Genomic DNA, 18,470 nt, shown 5'->3' with positions numbered 1-18,470 from the left:
CCAATATAATAAATTGATGTATTTATTTTTTAAAATATGTATGATTGAATAAAAAATAAAGTTACAAATCAAAATTCATGTATTAAATTGCACATCGAATTAAAATTCATATATAATTTTGATATTTATCCATTTGTTAAAATATCTTAAAAAGGTTTTTTAAAATAAAAATAAAAATAAATAATTTTAAAATAGTATAAATCAGTTATTCCTCGTGTCTATAAAGAATTCCAAAAGGAAGTACTAATATTGAAAAATAAAAAATAAAAAGCTGAAAGGTGAAAGAATTGAATTTCCGTTATTCAAAATCCGCTAAAGGGAGAGGCCGAGGCAGCGCACTGCTGCCATCGCCATTCGTCACCCATTCCCACACTTTTGGCTTTTCACTTTTAAGTACCTTCCCCAAAATTTCAATAATAAATTATAATTTTAAAATTTTTCCTGATTATACTAAAAGACCTTTGCTACTTTATTGTTACGCCTTGGTTTTTTATTCTTTGTAATTCAATTGTCACTCCCTGTACCCCTTTATTAGTCCTTTTCCCCTCCATTTTCCTTTCCTTTCGTTCCTCGTTTTCCTTCTATCCAAACACTCAACTGCTCAGTTTCTAAGTGTCCTTTTATTTTCTCCAAGTTCAAGGGATTTTCTCCTCTGGTGCTGCCACTTTTGAAGCAGTGAAAAAAACCTTACCACAAAGTGATCCAGTATTGAACTATTCCATTTGGATGAGATATTATAATTGAGAGTTACGGTCACTTTCGGCATTTTCAGAGACGCTAAGGTAGCTCTCGCGGTGGAGCGAGGGAGGTAAGAGATTAATTAAAAGAGATGAACATCGACGGTACGAGGGAAAGCTTGCCACAAGGGAACGGACATGGCGGTCACGGCGGTAAAACCACGGACACGATCTGGCGTCCTTTTGCGATAACATCAACCAGATCTTCAACCGTATGCGTCGTCTCCGTACTCCTATTCGTCGGCGCGTTGATCTCCACGCAAATGCTCGACACCTCTGTAAGTAACAATAATTTTTTCACCGCATTGTTTAATTATTTACCACAACATTTTTTTAAATTTTCATGAACTTAGTCAAAATTCGAAAACGACGCTCGAAGAAGCGTAGGAAAAGCCGTGATTAAAGCTGAAAAAAAATTAAAATTAGAAAACAAAGATTAAATGAAGGCATACACAAGTGTCGTCCGAATTAAAAAACAAAAAAGATGGAATTAATTTTCTATACGCTCAGTCAATTCCTACGGTACGCGTGTTACAGTTTTGATTACTTTCACGAACCGGCATATATTAATGGGACCCCTTTTTTTCATTGTTCTTGGCGTCCTACTTTCTTTGAATCTTGTTTACCATCCCGAACCTAATTTTTTCAATATTAACCATTAGCACGTTGACAAAAGTGGTCACAGAAATTTCGAGAAACAAATATATATTAAAATTATATTATATATTGATCCCCATGTTTGTAACTTTGTATTTAGTTACAACTGTAATTACTTGTAGACGAAGTTATGTAAGCTGTGTGGCTATTTAATGTTTAACACATGTTAGTAATAGCCATAGATGGTCTAGGATTGTGTGTTAATTTGGTTTTTTTTTTTCGGTTCTTAAGAGAGCTTAAGTCGCCGATGAACACGTGATGGAGAATGATTTTTGTTCTTCGAATTGGATATTGGTTGTCCTTTTAAGATTGAGTTAGAATTTTCATTAGAATTACATAAATAAAATTAGCGTGAGATTAGATGGAATAGTAAAATATATTGCATTATGAGATAGAGGATTCAAGTTATAATATTAAAGAGAATATTATTAAGAAGCAAATTAGTAATTTTAAATTTAAAAAAAATTATTAACCATAAAATGAATATGAAATATAATGATAAATTATTGTCCCTATATTATAATTGAAATTATTGGTACTTCCCCACAACATTAGAATTAAATTTTGCATTTAAAAGCTAGTATTTTAGCCTTAGATTTTTTTTATCGAAACAAATATTATAAATTTACCAAAAAAAAAAATTCACATAAAGTTCACTTTGATCTTAGTCTCTAAACTACTAATAGGTTTATATTTTTGTACAAGATGATCATTGAATTATTCAAAGGTTTTATTTAAGTCACCTGATTGTTAATTTTTTTTTAAAATTCGATTAGTGAGTTCTAAGCGAAAATTCGATGATTGATATTATGGGTTAGTACTTAATGACAAATAGAAAAATACAGTGGTGGTTAGTATCAGAGATTAGAGAAGAAAATTAAATTGTAGAAAAGAAGTAAAATAATAACTTTTAATTTGTGCAGACAATGCGAACGAAGAAGATTATACAATATTAATTTTAGTAAGTTAATGAATTATAACCCATTTATAATTTTTAAAATTAAGTTAATAAAACATAAATTTATTAATAGTGATATTGAGTTAAATTTAACAATTAGAATTCAAAAAAACAAATTAGTACTTAACTGATGTAATCTTTAAAATGCAATTTGCTTGGTCATTAATCGTGCCGTAGATGCTAGTGGGGACCATTGATTTGGTGATCACTCTTTATTAACCTTTTTAATTTTTAATTTTCAAAATCGGGCTTTAGAATTTTGTTGGCGGCTTAGCTCAAGTGCCACTACTAAGTACAAAATCAAAAGGCGAGTCTCCCAAAAAGCACCGACAGCAAATCGAAGTCCCACTCGACTGCAGTGCATACGAGCTCACAAAATCCTGCCCTAGAAGTTACCCGACAACAACCGACGAAGAAGATCCAGACAGTAATTTAAAAGCCACGTGTCCGGAATACTTCCGTTGGATCCATGAAGATCTAAGGCCATGGGCCTACACTGGGATTACGCTGGACATGGTGGAGAGAGCCAAGGCGACGGCAAATTTCAGATTGGTTGTACTAAACGGAACGGCTTACGTGGAGCAATATCAAAAGGCGTTTCAAACGAGGGATGTTTTTACGCTGTGGGGGATCCTACAGTTGTTAAGGAAGTACCCGGGCAAATTACCTGATTTGGATCTTATGTTTGATTGCGTTGACTGGCCGGTTATCAAATCAATCGATTATGGTGGTCCCAATGCTACCACCCCGCCACCTTTGTTTCGTTACTGCAAAGATAATGAAACACTGGATATCGTCTTTCCGGATTGGTCTTTCTGGGGATGGTAAGAAAAATTAGACCCTTTCTTTAATGGTCAAATTCTGGTTTTAATCCCTCTAATATGCTTAAATTTAAAATTTAATTTTGCATAGATAAACCCCATTACTTTCATAATATCATTAGTTAGTTCAATAGTTAAGGATATTAACTAGTTTGATTGAAATGCTAATGTGGTTTTTTTGTGTTGAAAGGAGTATTTTTAAGAAAAACTCATATTAAACAATTTAATTGAAATAGTTAATTATTTGAATTAATTAATGATAACATGAAAGTTGAAAGATCTAATTATGTCAAAATAAAGTATAATCTGAAATTCAAGCATAATAGAGGGATCAAATTCAAATTTTGACTTTTTGTCACTTTCTAATTAATTTTTATAACTTTAAATCAAAATTAAAAACCTAACTTTTTTCTTTCTTATGTGATTAAATCAGGCCAGAGATTCGGGTAAAATCGTGGGTGCCATTATTAAATGACCTAATGGAAGGCAACCAAAAAATGGGATGGGACGAAAGGGAGCCTCATGCTTACTGGAAAGGCAATCCCGAGGTTGCCGAAACCAGGCAAGACCTGCTTAAATGCAACGTTTCCGACCAACAGGACTGGGGTGCTCGTGTCTTTGCCCAGGTGATGGTTTCCGTGATGATGAAACCAGTCCTTTTTCAGTTTACTCACATGCCTTGTAAAACAAAATATATGCAATTGTTTTATTTGTTTTGCTTTTTCGATTTAATTTTTTTAAGAAATAAAACTAACAAACAGAAAGGGCACTTTGCAGGATTGGAAAAAAGAATCAAAGGCAGGCTACAAGACATCAAACCTGGCAGACCAATGTCTACATAGGTTAGTGATAAGTTCTTCACTTTTTTTATTGTAGTCCATTCTTTATTGTTAATTGCATTTGAAATCCCCAAATCATAATTGTGTAGATTCTAAATTTGTCAACCTAATCAGCTTATGCATTATACTAGCTCGAATTTGAGGCTTAGCACGTGTGCGTTGAAAAAAAACATGTTCATGCAGTAAATACAAACATGTTTTACATATGATACCATCATTTCTGACTCTAAAATGGTGATTAGATTTATAGAATGTATTAAAGTTTGGGATCAATTTAAAATATAATTCATAGTTCATGATGTTTGGTGCAATTAACCCTTTTTTTTAATAAAAAAAAACACAATATAAATATTTTCAATTTTTCTTTTTCTAAGTGCACAATTGTTGTAGGTTTAAGATATACGTTGAAGGGTCGGCATGGTCTGTGAGTGAAAAGTACATCCTGGCTTGTGATTCGGTTACCTTACTTGTACAACCCCGATACTTCGACTTTTTCACCAGAAGTTTGAAGCCATTGCAGCATTATTGGCCCATTAAGCCTAATGATAAGTGCAGATCTATTAAGCATGCTGTTGATTGGGGCAACACCCACCAACAAGAGGTAATTAATATTCTTTATATTTATTTTAAGAATTATTCTAACTTAATTCTTAAACTTGGCAGTTAAGTCAGTTTTAGTATTCTTTTCAAAAAACTTGATATTCGGATTTGTCAATTAGATCCATATTAATCATTGAACTTGAAAAATATAAAATTTTAATGGCGTTCAAATTCATTGATATGAATAGATCTAGTTGCCAAGATCATGAATCATGTTCCAAAGTGGACAAAAAAAAGTATATGTACCAAAACAAATTGAATTGTAAGGTTTAAGGACTAAAAGTTATATTAACCCTATATTTATAGGTATAACATGTTTTTTTTTTTTTTGTATTACTCCATTTTCGAATCACTTATTTGATCAGGCAAAGGCAATGGGAAAGGCAGCAAGCGAGTTCATAAACGAGGATTTGAAGATAGACTACGTGTACGATTACATGTTTCATCTTTTAAACGAGTACGGTAAGTTGTTGAGATACCAGCCGACCGTGCCACAAAATGCCGTCGAGCTATGTTCGGAATCGATGGCTTGTCCGGCCCAAGGACTAAATAAGGACTACATGATGGAATCATTGGTGAAGGGTCCCTCGGTTACGAGCCCATGCACCATGCCCCCACCTTACGATCCGGCATCTCTTCGTAATTTGCTCAGTGAACAGGAGAATTCGATAAAGCAAGTTGACGAATGGGAGAAGAAATTTTGGGAAAACCAAAAAATATAATTTAACCACAGCTGTGTATTGTTACACCAAAGCTGGGTAAATTTTTTCATGTACGGTCAATGTTTTGTACTAGTAGTAACCAGAAAAAAAAATCAATAACACAATGTTTATTACAATTGATGAATATATAAAGATTTAATTTTTTAAATACAATCGATTCAACAATAATTAAATAAAAATTTATAAAAAAGATCTATTAACTAGGTAAATTTATTGAAATTGTTATATTTTTATGGGCTTAAAACACAACGGTATGAGAGGAGGTCAGAAAGACACCCGGGAACAATCCTTTGCTCCTTATCATATGGAAAAGTCACTAGATCATCAACATCCCAAAAGGATTACTTCTACCTAACCTCTCGCCTACTTGCCTCTATGAACAAGTCATCTGTTCTTTAAAGCACCTGATTTTTTTTTTTTTTGAGAATGTGACCTTTAGGCCATCAAATCTTACCTAAGTGCAATAATTTCGTATTGTCGCTCAGAATAAATGATAGAATGAATTCCATCATCAACATCTTCCTCGTGCACTCCACAATGATGACAAGTACTCAAAGCACGGAACCTATACGATATATACCCCCAGTTTGATATAAGGGTGCACCCTCCAATATTCTAGCCTCCATATTATCTTTGGTACTCTCATTTACATCCTTGGCTTCCTTGCTCACTCACCACCTCTAACTCTACGCCTTGCAAGGTGAATCGGCTTTCCTGAATGGCACATCCTTCTCCTTGTCAACAAAACTTCAGATATTTTTATTGGTAGACAAACGATTTGCTCTATTTTCAGTTATATATTATCCTTGAAATCAATCAAACCACAAATTCTCAATACAATGAGTATAACAAGTTGATCTAGTTTTGAAGTACTAATTTTGTTAAATTGGATTGAAATGAACTTGCCACTCTTGATACAAACCTAAAATTTAATATAATCAATTTGAACTCAAATTCGATTTGATCATAAACATCAATAAACCGAACTTATCTAACATAAATATAAAATCTGACTTAAATTTAAAATGATCTAAACCCTAAATGAAACAAATTCGGAAAAAGAAAAATATTAAATAAAACAAGAAAAAAATAAAATGAACTAAATCAAATAATAATACAAATTGAAACATGTCTAAATTTTTTTCAGAAACAATGATTTTCAGAAAGTTAATTGTAAGAAAATAACTTGCTATGAAAAGGTAGCGGAGTAGAAATTAAATGATCGAAAATATATTGATCATAAATGAATGTATAGATAATTAAGAGTTACATTAAAACTACACGGTGAATTAATTAATTGTAAGAAAACATAAAACAACAAAACAAAGCCACACAGCAGAAAATGAATGATTTTCAGACAATAATTTTTCTTAAGAACACAAATAACGGGATATTTCGAAATGGTAATGCTTGAAAGGAGGACATCAATGGTTTTTTTTTTTTGAGAAGAAGAGTAGGCAAGTAATAGCGTTTAAATTGCTCGGGCTTTTATAATATCGAAGCTCATTTCACTAGGATCCGTTGCTTGTAACTCGACTTGAATCCCATCCAATTCTCTTTTGAATCTGTCCTTTGAGCTAGCATACACCATCTTACTCCTTACCCTTGATGTATCGGGTGACCTGGAAAAAAAAATCTCAAACAAAAATGAGACTCACAATTATAGTAATAAAAGCAATGTTGTTAGAAGTGTTCATGCACCAGTCAGATTTAAACCGGGCTTAGGCATGATATTAACACATATATACTTATTCAAGCCAGGATCGACACGAAATGTGCGCCTAAAATTTTGACAAACTCTATCTATATTTGTAAATAATTAATCCAAACTCATTTTAGGCCCGCTCATATTATTTAAAAAAAATAAAATAAAATATATTTATGCTATTTTTAATTCAATATTTAAAATTTTATTTTTATTTATTTATCAAAAATTTATATATAATATAATATGCTAGATTTAAAATTTTTTTATGTTATAAATTATATAATATAATATAAAACATTATAAACGGGCTTTGAATCTTTAAGCTTGAGCTCACCCATATTTCAGACTTAATATTTTGTTCAAATTCTCTCAAATTTTGGGTATGTTTTTGAGCTTATGTGAGTAACTCGACCCATGAATTGATCTAAGCGTTGTAAATGGCTAAAGGCACACTTTACATGTTATAAATTCTCTCATAATTAGGGTACGTTTTTTAGCTTATGTGAGTAACTCGACTCATGAATTGGTCTAAGCTTGTAAATGGCTCAAGGCACACTTTAAATGTTACAACTCATGAGTTATTTTTCTAACTGAATTGATATCTAGTTAACTCGTAACATGATTAAGAAAAGGAAAGGGGATTTTACCATGCGATGAAGAAGATTTTGCTTTTTTGGCAATTCTCATCAGTGGTGAAATCAAAATCGAAGACAGAATAGCGACACTCGTCAGCAGGTAAAGAAGCAGTGAACTCCTCATAGGTAGATCCAGGGTTCCCAACTTTCTCCACCACCACTTGCTGGTCCTGAATCTTGAATATTATGTAGCGGTAGTTCCTCTTTGCCTTTAGCTCCAAAAATTTTAGCTTACATTCATCATCAACAGCCATTCCAGATGCCGCGTTCGCCTAATTCCATAATTTCAATTCCCACAAAAACATATATGAAACGATAATAAGAAATACATATTAATCTATGGGTTAAGAGGAGGTCGACTTTTTTCGGGAAAAGTTTATAAAGTGTTGTTTGCCCAGAGTAAACAGGATCCTTGTGTACATCTGGTATTGTTTTTAGTGCGGTTTTGTCTCTTAGCTCTTCGGAGAGTTCGAGCGCTTGAAGAGGTGGTGGATTTGAAACTCTCACTCAATCAAATTCACTACCACTTCAAACACTCAAGCTCTTTCGAGAGTTGAGAGACAAAACTCAAACTGGAAACAATATTGGATGTATTGAGAGATTTAACAGCTTGGGCAACTGACACCTTTACAATTTTTCTCAAAAAGAATTGAAAATCCATCCAAAACATGTAATTCCTAAACATTACCGGTCATATATTGATGAATGCATTCATTAAAATATTTTTTAAAAAAAAACCCAGATAAGGTATAGTTCATATATTGTTTAGGAGATGTTTAAACTTTATATATATTTACCGATTTGCATACATTTTCCTCATTGTTTTCACTGGAATTTCAAGATGAACAAATAACGAAATTAAAAAAAAGAAAAAAAAAGGAAAACCGGACATGGGTGTTTCGGATTATTGGAAACACTTAATACTATGATGTTTCAAACGAAGAGGGACCTCACCATTTTGTCTTGTCCAAAGAGAAAAAAAAAACTACTTTTTTGTGTGAGTGTGAAAAACAAGCCTTTTTTGTGAGAAAAAGAAGAGTATGAAGAAAATAAATGAAAGAGAGGAATGTAGTATTGGGTTAGGGAAAGTAAAATAGATCCTTTAACTTTGGAAGGGGGGACAGATGTGATGGTGAAGAGTAATTTGAGGGCTAAAAACAAGGTGTACATAGCTCCTACCAATAGCACTTCAATGGCCTAATTTCATGTCCTCGACAAACAAACCACGTTGCTTGTTGCATATGGCCAGTTTTCTTTGTTGTCTTTTCTTATCCTTAATAGGTTTCCTCAGATACAAGTTTAGGTCCTAGATTTGAGCTGATTATATTTCATATTTCAAAAATAAGATTGTATATTGTTTTAAGTGTTAGATGTCAATAAAAGAAGAATTAAGGATTACATTTTATCCTATTTATTTAAAAAAAAGACAAATTAATCTTGACCATTAGATCAAAAAGTATACTGATTTTTTTGTTAAAAAATTATTTAATTTAAACTGTTAAAAACCACCATAACTAACAAAATAATTAAATAATGACACATAACATATTAGATCAAAGAGTATACTAATTTTTTTGTTAAAAAATTATTTAATTTGAACTGTTAAAAACCAACATAACTAACAAAATAATTAAATAATGACACATAACATGTCACATGAAAGTAAAAATGGATAAAATTTTACCAGAAAATCTATTTGCACTTTTATAAAACATAAAGAGGCCAATATGACCATTTTTAAGTAAAAGACACAAAATGCAGTCAAACTCCTTGTATAAGAGCCTACATGATACTTACCATTAATTGTCTTGTACGGCAATAAATGAACTTAATGTACATTGAAAACATTCATTCAAAATTCAGATCAAGCTGTGAATTTAGGGAGAATGGAAAATTCCCAATGTTCTTTGAAACAGAATCAAACATAAAAATACAAGAACATCATGCTATAGAACATTCTGTGAAAAATAGACAAGCATATGTCAACCTAGATAACAAAACACTTGGTCATAAAGTTCAGGGGATAGAGTTTTTTTTTTATCCTTCAAAATTTACTACTTTAGGACCTGTTTGATTTTTAGATTTTATCTCAGCATCATTGGTCGCTGATTCGGGTTCTTGTATTATGAAGTCATCCTCGAGATCATCACCACTTGAAAATTTCGTCACTTTACCTGTAGGCCTTTCATCGGTTCCAAACGCTGGAATCGGGAAACAATACAAAAGTAGAAAGTTAATTTCTCACATGCATAAAAAAATATGATACTATTAGATGAACAAGAATTCATAGCGGGTCACAAGATTGCCGGGTTGGAATTTACTTTCATCGTAGAATAAGCTTGAAAGATCGTAAAAGGAAAGCGGCGACAGCTTTATGACTATAGTCTCCTTAAAACTGAACAATTCTCTTATAGGGTTAAGTCACTTTTTAGGGTCTAAACTTGGCAACTATTCTTATATTGGGGTCTGAACATTTTATTTGTTAAAGTTAGACATTGAACTTTGCAATTGTTCCTACATTGGGACTTGAACTATTTTTTTTCAAGGCAGTAAATTAATTGACAAGTTCAGGCCCCAATATGGAATAATTGCCAAGTTCAGCGACTAATTTGGACAAAAAAGAAGTTCAAGCCTCAATGTCAGAACAACTGCCAAGTCCAGGGCCTAACTTAGACCAAAAAACTGTTCAGCCCCAAATAATGAATTAACCTATGTTATAATTGAAAATAAGAAATTAAGGTTATTCTTAAACCTCAAAAATAGTATTGAAATGTATCTCTACGGTAAAGACGAGACGCATATATCTCTTGTCCTCAAAACAGCGATGAACTTGTGTTTGGGGTATCAAGTAACCGGAGAAGTTTACTAAACGACACATCACTTCTAAAAGAACGAACAAAAGCAAGCCAGAGGATTTAGCAAACAAACAGCTGAACAATTTGGGATTAAATCCCCGATTTTGGTAGTGAAAAAACTTACATAAACCACCTTCTCTGTTAGCAGAAATAGATGCTCTTTTGCCTTTATCGGGACAATCTTTGGCCAAATGTGTTACTCCACCGCATATTTTACAACAACCACCCTATAGGAGACGAAACAAAAGGGAAATTGAGTGTCAAATTTGTGAAGAAAAAGACTAATGAAATAAACTGAAACATTTACCAATGAACATCCACATCACTAACATGATGTCTGCTATAAGTAACAAATACGACAACGCATTGCATATAAAAAAAGCTACAAATAACTCATTAAAAGGTACCTTTGGATAGATTCCATGAGTATTTTTGGGGCAGTTCTTGCTCAAATGTCCAGATTCCTTACAGACAAAACATTGAGCAAACTTAGTACCACCTGCAACATGAAAGATTATAACTGTCATTCATAGCAATTAATGACAAGAAGCTCAAACACGAACAATTTATAAAATCAAGCGCTAAAAAAGTGTTTACCATTAGTAAAAGTTTCATGGAGGATCTTGTATTAGAAGTCAATTGCATTTTGCCCCCTCCGCTCAAAAAATGGGCAAATTAGTCATTTTACATTAAATCAAAGAGAAAACTGATCCTTCTATTAAGAATTCCATCTATTTCTATTGTTAAAACCTAGTCCTTGTACGTCATAATGAGCTACACATGGCACGCAACATGTAACTGTCTAGATATTCCGTCAACCACTCCAGTTTTTAACTGTAAAATTGGATAAATTTTTTAATAGAAAGGACCTACTGTTGATCTGACAAAGAGGGACTTGTTTGCCCTTTTTTTGAGTAAATGGTGCAAAATGCAATGTAACTCCTAGGTCCTCCTTAATACTTTAACCTTTATCATCCGACATACAATTTGAATAGAAAATATATTTACAAATGATAAACAAACTCGAGCTTCTCCTTGATGAAATCCTCACAAACAAGCCTAATCGATAACAGAAATTTCGCAGTTTAAATCATATACTATGCTAAAATTTAAAAGCTACAACAAAGTTAGAATCAAATTCAATTAAGAAGCAATGAATTATAACGCTTAATATCTTCAAAGAAATCTCATGAATTCACACCAAACTTTGCAAACAAGCATATAGAATCATTTAGAGAATAAATCAATGAAGAACACTCCAAGTTATAGTATAAATAAAAGTAAAATACCATCTTGAAGAGGTTGAGGACATTTTGAAAGCGAATGTCCAGCTTCTCCACAGTTGTAACAAGTCTTTTTATCCATTACTTCAGGGCAGTTCTTTAAACTGTGTCCACGTTGACGACAGTGCAAACATATCTTTAAACATAAAAAATTCAAACAAATTCAAGTTAGAATAATCAAAACAAAAAAAAACAGAAAAAAAGGGGGTTGAAATCGAAATCAAAATCAAAATCTAACCATATGCTTCTCCCATTGAGCTTTTTGAAGGCAAAGCTTGGCAATATGATCTTTAGCTTTACATATATAACAACTTTCACCAGGCCTCATCCCAGGAACTCTAAGTGGGTGTTTCCTAATCCCTTTCTTATATCCATTATTGGGGCTTTTAAGCTCTTTGGATCCTTCTCTTTTGCGCTTAAACTTGCTGTTTTTCTTCTTCTTCTTCTTGTCTGGGTCTTTTGCTGCGGTTGGCTGTGGGGTTGGAAACAGCTCGGGGTGTGCTTCTTTGTATTGCTTGCGAGCTAATTTCTGCCTTTTGTTCGCCATATTTGAACCATAAATGTGAAGAACGAGAGAGAGGAGCGTCCACTGTTGGGTTCGAAGCAGAGGCTAAAGGGGTTTTAAGAGAGTATTTTTTGGTTGGATGAGCACACGGCCGCCGACGGAAATTGAAGGTGAAGCGAAGCAAAAGGGTTCACAAATGAGTAAATCCTCTACAAACGAACAGAGTTTGTTGTTTTATTGTCAGAATCTCATTGGCTGGAAAGATACGTGAATCAGCGCATGTTTTTGGGCCTAGACGGCTTTAGCCCATGCATGATAATACTCACTCAAATTCGATTTGGCCCGTATTATTTTAATTTTTTTATTATAAAAATGTATGTTATTTTTATTTATTATTTAATAAATTTATATATTTTCCTTTTAAAAATAATTTTTATTTATTTACTTTATTAAATTTATAAATATAAATAATTTAATGATTTTTTTCATAGTTGTTACCTTTGATGTCCCAAGCTTTTGATGTAATAAGATAAATTTTTATTTATATTTCTTAAGTTATTTGGTGAAAATAATTATTGAAATTTTTGTTAAATATTTTTAAAGACTTGTAAAAGTACTCAAAAACATGTTTTAAATGTGTTTTAATTTATCTAAATATTTTTTAGTCAATCCAAAATATGTTTAAGTGTTTTAAACTCATTTTATAAAGTCTAGAAAGTTGTATCGATACTTGGAGGAAGTTCTACTGGTAGAAGTAAATCAAAGAGCATCCAGACTTCTACTGATACAAGTAAGTCAGTAAGTAATTTTTGGATTCACTTTTACTTTCTATCGATACAACTATCGGTACAAGTCTGAAAAGTCTAAACCCTTCAAACCCTCAAACTTCTACCAATACATTGGACTCCAACGACTATAATTTTAAAGACTTCTACTAGCACAAATCAACTTGTATCGATACATGTCGATCTACATCTCCAATTAAGCCTTAAATTAATGCTTCCAACAACTAGAATTCATCTCCAATGGCTATAAATGTCCACAAACTTGTTCCTTGGTATAAATACAAGAGAGACATATCAAAGCATCATACACAATAGAATCAACTTAAAATCCTTATTTTCTTCATTTCTCTTGTACATATTATTGACAGCTTATTGTAATATTTTTTCTCACTCTCAAATCTTTGTATTTAGAGTTACAATTTGCAAACATACACCTACTAGAGGTTCATTGTTAGTTCATTCATCTTCTCTTTATTGTAAATAGCATACTTAAGGTTTTGAGGTTTAGGGTTTTAGTTGAGTCACAAAAACTAGTAAGGGTTCTAGTTCAACCATAAAAGCTATGGGGAAAGATTATATCTTAGCATTGCAAAAAAGATAAGATTGTAAAGGTTATATATTCTCCTTAAAATGTACCAATTCTAGTAGTGAACTGCCAAATCCTTGATTGAGGAATATTAAGGTAGTGGAGGTAAGCAATTGGGGTAAAATCACTATAAATCAAATTGTCTAAGCTTTTCTTCTCTTTCCTCGTTCTTTAGAAAAGTTTGTATAAATTTTTAAAATACCAATTCACCCTCTTTTGGTATTTCTAGACCTTATAATTGGTATCAAAGCTAGCTCTCCATCGAAGGTTTCAAAGGTGATGTAAGTTAAAAAAACCAAGTTTGGAGATGGCATAAGATTTTGGTGCAACTAGCTTGGGTGAAGGTCAATCAATTGCGAGACCATAATTTTTCAATGGAGAGAGCTACTCATATTGGAAGACAAGGAAAAAGCTCTTCATTCAGACAAATAATTGTCATGTTTGGAGGATAATCACAAATAGTAATTTGATAATACCCAAAAACAAAGATGAGTGAGAAGAATGTGACAAAAAGAAGGCTCAACTCAATGCTAAGGCCACACACACCCTCTTTTGTGAATTATGACCTAATGAGTATAATAGAGTGTCCCAATGTCAAAGTGCCAAGGAGATTTGGGATAAGCTTGCCACTATTAGTGAAAGAATCCAAGATTGATTTACTCACACTTAACTATGAGCTTTTCAAGATGAAGACAGAGGAGAGCATCAAAGACCTGTCTAATAGATTCACCAACATCATTAATGGATTGGAGGCACTTGGAAAGGCTTATTCCAACAAAGAAATGGTGAATAGATTACTCAATAGCCTACCAAAAGAATGGGAATCAAAAGCGACGGCTATTGTAGAATTCGATTATAATTTTTATAAGTTTATAACAATTTTTATATATTTTTTAATGATATTTTAATCACTTTTATTGGAAAATTATTGAATTAAATAAAAAATTATCACGTGTCACCATTTGATTGGTTCACTAATTTATTTTAACGGTCAATATGATCAATGACGAATACCATTAATGGAGGGACTTAATTGATTATTTTAATTAATGACAGAAACTTAATTGGATGTGAAATTAATACAAAATTTTATTTAATTTTTTTCTTTTCTTAAAATCTTTTTTAACATATAAACCTTTTTCAAATTTGTGTATTATATTGAATCAAACTTCAAATAAATCCCAACTTCGTCTAATTCAACATAGATAAGATTAGTTATGATTTGCAACAAAGCACTAAACTGGGGCTTTTGAAATAAATATGTCAATTAGTTGATCCCTCGATTATGGAGCACATTTATTCTTTTAGCAGTCAAAATTTGAAGAAAAATAGGCAGTGTTGTGCTTTTGGGGGGGGGGGGTTTAAACCACAATGCACGGCATTATTTGAAGGAAAAAAACAAACTCAGGAAGTAATTATGATTTTCATTTTTTTGGATCATTTTCCATCCCATAATAATAACACAAAGAAAGGTTGCAAATTTGGAATATATCACATAAATATAAGTATACTTATATAAATATCATAATATTGTTTCTTTTTAACACCCATTACAATAAGCAAACCTATTTAATAGAAAGTGGCATCTTATTGGATTGAACACACCAAGCTCATGGCTCAAAATCATGCACGAACCAAATTATACGCCGGTTCATGCACTTAAAGATCCCGGCTTTAAGAAAAACCCTTAGCTATAGTGCAACTTTCCCTTTATTTCAAAACTACTAAAACTGCATGAAAAATTCCCGAAAGCTTTTAGTATGGCGCCATTGCCGGAGCAACTCCCAAAAACTTCACACCGCCGACGGGTCCCGGGGCAACCATACCGGAGCTCCGAATCTCCGACATTCCTCTACGTATGTTTCCTTTTTGTGCTTCACATAATTTCGGAAGAAAAATACCTGCCAAATGCAAGACACAGTTATGTTTTGTCTCATTTTCGAGTTGATATTTAACGCTAAAACTAAAATGTTACCTTCTCCGGCGGCGAGGTTGAAGTAAAGATCGATGACGTTGGGGCAACCATTGTAACATTGAGGAGAGCAAAGCATTTCGGTGAAGCGAGACTCGAGGAGGGAATCGGAGGAGATACCGAATGATTTCCGGTCGAGGCCGCACGATTTAACGCACTGATCGGTTTCGATCCAGTTGTTTATCTTATCGGCTTCGATCTCGGAGGTACGGCAAGTGTATTCTTCTTCACCGCTCCTCTTGACGTGCTTCTCGAGCACACAGCGCTTGCCTGTGGACGCCACCGCGTAAGCACAGGTGTCTTGGTCAAGGTGTTCACATATAATTTCCCCTACAACAAAAAACACACACACACACACACACATATAGTTATAATCTTAAAAGGCTTAAAGCAATGCTATTTAACGCAACAAATAATGCAAATTAACCTAGTGTGGCTTGTAAGCAAGAGGAGAATAATGAGAGAGCAAGGATAGCCAAGGTCATCTTCATGCTAATGGTGCAAGCCATGGATTTTAATGGAGGGGAAAAGCTAGCTAGCTGAGATTTTTGTTGTGTTTATTAACAGCTATGGGCTTTGCTTGGTGTGAAGATTGATGGGGGGAAGGGGTTGAGAAAAGGGTGTTTTATAGTGGGTTTATTTGGGGGGTTTGGCAGTGGAGAGTTGAAAACCCAAACTCACGGTCACTGACATGGTTGATTTTTCGAGTTAGAAATTGACACGAACCTTACTTTAATGTTCAGTGACAGTAAAAGGTCGTTATTTGGAATTCCTGCGCAATTATGAAGTTAGTGAACGCAAAGAAGCAGATTTCTTTTACACGTGTTTAAACTTTAAACATGATATTTATGTAGCATTGGATTTTATATGTAATGTGATGTCAGATACTTAATCGATTGTCAAATCATTCTAAAAAATTATTTTTAAAAAAATAAAAATATTATTTGAAAAGTGTTTTTATATTTTTATATGAAAGTTATTAAATTCAATTTAAATTTAAAATAAATCTTAAAAATGAAAAAATTATGATTTTTAAAGCTCAACTTTAACATTTCAAAATCTAATTTATTTTTTCATAAACATATTTATTACATAATTAATAATTTCTTAATTATAATCTACATATAACAAAGTATATTCCAAACCCGTTTATATTTTATGTATGTATAGAAAAACCATTAACAATGCATCTAATTACGCCAATTTTCCTGCCTCCTTTTATGCCAACCTTTCAAATGCTAACACGTGTTCTTTAACCACATACATGCAATTCTTTTTAAGTTTGCTTTGACTCGGTTGATATCAGTCGGCTGTAAAATTATTTAAAATTCATTTTCATAAAATAAGAAATGTTATTGTGAGAAAATTTTTATTTTTAATATTTTTATATAAATCTAAAAAAATATATATACATTATGCGATTTAAACCTAAGATACCATATCTTTCAAAACTTTAATTTTATCATTTTAATTAATTTTTTTATTATTTTATAATTTTTTATAAATATAATTGTTATTTGAAATTTTTTCACTTGCATCACGGGTGTATCGTAAATATTTGTTACATGAATTCCAAACTGATTCACTCCGAATGGAGTTAATTTTTTTGTTTAAAAAGTGTATTTGAGGCAAGACGAGGTGATTTTTTCTTTTGGATAATAGGTATGGAGCAATTATGATAATTAGTTGCTTGCCCTGCTCTGACCCGCTCTACTATATAAAATTATCATTTTATACTTGTATATATAAACTATTAAAAGGGTAAAAATATAATAATGTAATATGAAAAATTTATATATTTTATGTTTAAATATTTATTTGACTTTAAAAATATTGAAAATATTAAATATTAGTAGCAACAATTAAATTGAAGCGGAGCAGGGTTGGAGCAGAAATAAATGCATCTAACATCTATGAAGGTAGTAATAAATTTCAATATTATACATCCATAGTGAAGCAGGCTAAGTAATGAAGTAAAATATACCAAATGTGCAACGGAAGTGTAGGAAGTGTATTTAGCAATACCTTCTCTGTCCCATTGCCATGCTGAGATAGTGCACAAAAAATACAAAATTTCAATACATTTAATGGATAATCAAGTTAAATTTATTAAACCATTTTTATTCATTAATACTAATTTTCACTAATAGTCTTGTGTGTCCTATATATAAAAAATTATTTACTCTATTTTGTTAACGCGGGAGAAGAACAATTTCTTTTAGGAGGTCGAAATTAAATTTTGTATTTTAATAAGAGTTAAAATACAATTTCATCATTGTATTGCTTTATATTTTTATGATTTTTAAAAATAAATTAAATTTTTAGAGGGTAAAATAAAAATTTTATAATGGTATAGTAACTTCTTTAATATCCTTTAGAAAAATAAGAAAATCCCTTTCATTTGAGGGCTGAAATATTCTCAGTTTAAGAATTTTAACTAAAAAAACAAACAAACAAAGAAGCAAAGTGCAACTTAAATTGAGTTTGATCTTCTTTAAAATGTCTATTTTCAATTTAAATGAATTTTAACATCTTGCAAAATAATAATAATAATTAGCTGTCTAATCTATTTAGCTGAAATTCCATAACATTTAAAATGACAGAGTGACATTGACAAATTATTGATCTATGAATATACCTGATCAGGACTATATTACTTGGCTCAATTCGAAGACTTGTTTCAAAATTAAGAAGATTTTGGTAAAAATATAGGCTCGAAACATGAGTTTGAATAAAAAATAGGCATGTTTCTTAAACGGGTCGGGCCTCGATAAGCTTTTTTTTAGCTCGGCTCGGCCTAAATTTGC

At 32.1% G+C, this 18,470-nt stretch overlaps 3 protein-coding genes across 4 annotated transcripts; 1 reads left to right on the top strand and 2 right to left on the bottom strand.

Moving 5' to 3' along the window:
- The first annotated feature begins 256 nt into the window (after nucleotides 1-256).
- Nucleotides 257-5,482, top strand: LOC121211210 (O-glucosyltransferase rumi homolog). The gene is made up of 6 exons (XM_041083744.1): nucleotides 257-1,015; nucleotides 2,608-3,176; nucleotides 3,607-3,799; nucleotides 3,951-4,015; nucleotides 4,403-4,613; nucleotides 4,978-5,482. The coding sequence occupies exons 1-6, from the start codon at nucleotides 830-832 to the stop codon at nucleotides 5,332-5,334; spliced, it is 1,581 nt and encodes a 526-aa protein (XP_040939678.1). The 5' UTR covers nucleotides 257-829; the 3' UTR covers nucleotides 5,335-5,482.
- Nucleotides 5,483-6,542: 1,060 nt separating this feature from the next.
- LOC121211209 (zinc finger CCHC domain-containing protein 9) lies at nucleotides 6,543-12,557 on the bottom strand. Of its 2 annotated transcripts, XM_041083743.1 has the most exons (7): nucleotides 12,054-12,546; nucleotides 11,822-11,951; nucleotides 10,940-11,031; nucleotides 10,666-10,759; nucleotides 9,847-9,878; nucleotides 7,690-7,949; nucleotides 6,543-6,956 (listed from the first exon to the last, which is right to left on the bottom strand). In XM_041083743.1, exons 1-7 carry the CDS (start codon nucleotides 12,360-12,362, stop codon nucleotides 6,806-6,808), a joined length of 1,068 nt encoding a protein of 355 aa, XP_040939677.1. In that variant the 5' UTR covers nucleotides 12,363-12,546; the 3' UTR covers nucleotides 6,543-6,805. The 2 variants fall into 2 exon arrangements, with proteins under 2 accessions (XP_040939677.1, XP_040939676.1); XM_041083742.1 differs by lacking the exons at nucleotides 6,543-6,956; nucleotides 7,690-7,949 and having other exon boundaries at nucleotides 9,529-9,878; nucleotides 10,657-10,759; nucleotides 12,054-12,557.
- A 2,623-nt stretch (nucleotides 12,558-15,180) lies between these two features.
- Nucleotides 15,181-16,380, bottom strand: LOC121211208 (uncharacterized). The gene is made up of 3 exons (XM_041083741.1): nucleotides 16,091-16,380; nucleotides 15,667-15,993; nucleotides 15,181-15,592 (listed from the first exon to the last, which is right to left on the bottom strand). The coding sequence occupies exons 1-3, from the start codon at nucleotides 16,170-16,172 to the stop codon at nucleotides 15,447-15,449; spliced, it is 555 nt and encodes a 184-aa protein (XP_040939675.1). The 5' UTR covers nucleotides 16,173-16,380; the 3' UTR covers nucleotides 15,181-15,446.
- Between the last annotated feature and the right edge of the window lie 2,090 nt (nucleotides 16,381-18,470).

The sequence above is a fragment of the Gossypium hirsutum genome, chromosome A12 (genome assembly GCF_007990345.1).
Source record: "Gossypium hirsutum isolate 1008001.06 chromosome A12, Gossypium_hirsutum_v2.1, whole genome shotgun sequence".
Lineage (NCBI taxonomy): Eukaryota > Viridiplantae > Streptophyta > Magnoliopsida > Malvales > Malvaceae > Gossypium > Gossypium hirsutum.
Note: the sequence above shows the minus strand (reverse complement) of the source record. Positions and strands in the feature narration are given on the sequence as shown.

What these genes read in the sequence shown, in the direction of transcription:
- LOC121211208 (XM_041083741.1), bottom strand. Translation starts at nt 16,172, where the DNA reads ATGGCTTGCACCATTAGCATGAAGATGACCTTGGCTATCCTTGCTCTC. An exon ending in TTGCTTACAAGCCACACTAG is followed by an intron (nt 15,994 to 16,090) that starts GTTAATTTGCAT and finishes TTTTTGTTGTAG; the next exon opens with GGGAAATTATATGTGAACAC. An exon ending in CAACCTCGCCGCCGGAGAAG is followed by an intron (nt 15,593 to 15,666) that starts GTAACATTTTAG and finishes TGCATTTGGCAG; the next exon opens with GTATTTTTCTTCCGAAATTA.
- LOC121211209 (XM_041083743.1), bottom strand. Translation starts at nt 12,362, where the DNA reads ATGGCGAACAAAAGGCAGAAATTAGCTCGCAAGCAATACAAAGAAGCA. An exon ending in TCCTCAACCTCTTCAAGATG is followed by an intron (nt 11,032 to 11,821) that starts GTATTTTACTTT and finishes TTCATGTTGCAG; the next exon opens with GTGGTACTAAGTTTGCTCAA. An exon ending in ATGAAAGGCCTACAGGTAAA is followed by an intron (nt 7,950 to 9,846) that starts GTGACGAAATTT and finishes TTATGGAATTAG; the next exon opens with GCGAACGCGGCATCTGGAAT.
- LOC121211210 (XM_041083744.1), top strand. Translation starts at nt 830, where the DNA reads ATGAACATCGACGGTACGAGGGAAAGCTTGCCACAAGGGAACGGACAT. An exon ending in GATTGGTCTTTCTGGGGATG is followed by an intron (nt 3,177 to 3,606) that starts GTAAGAAAAATT and finishes TGATTAAATCAG; the next exon opens with GCCAGAGATTCGGGTAAAAT. An exon ending in GCAGACCAATGTCTACATAG is followed by an intron (nt 4,016 to 4,402) that starts GTTAGTGATAAG and finishes CAATTGTTGTAG; the next exon opens with GTTTAAGATATACGTTGAAG.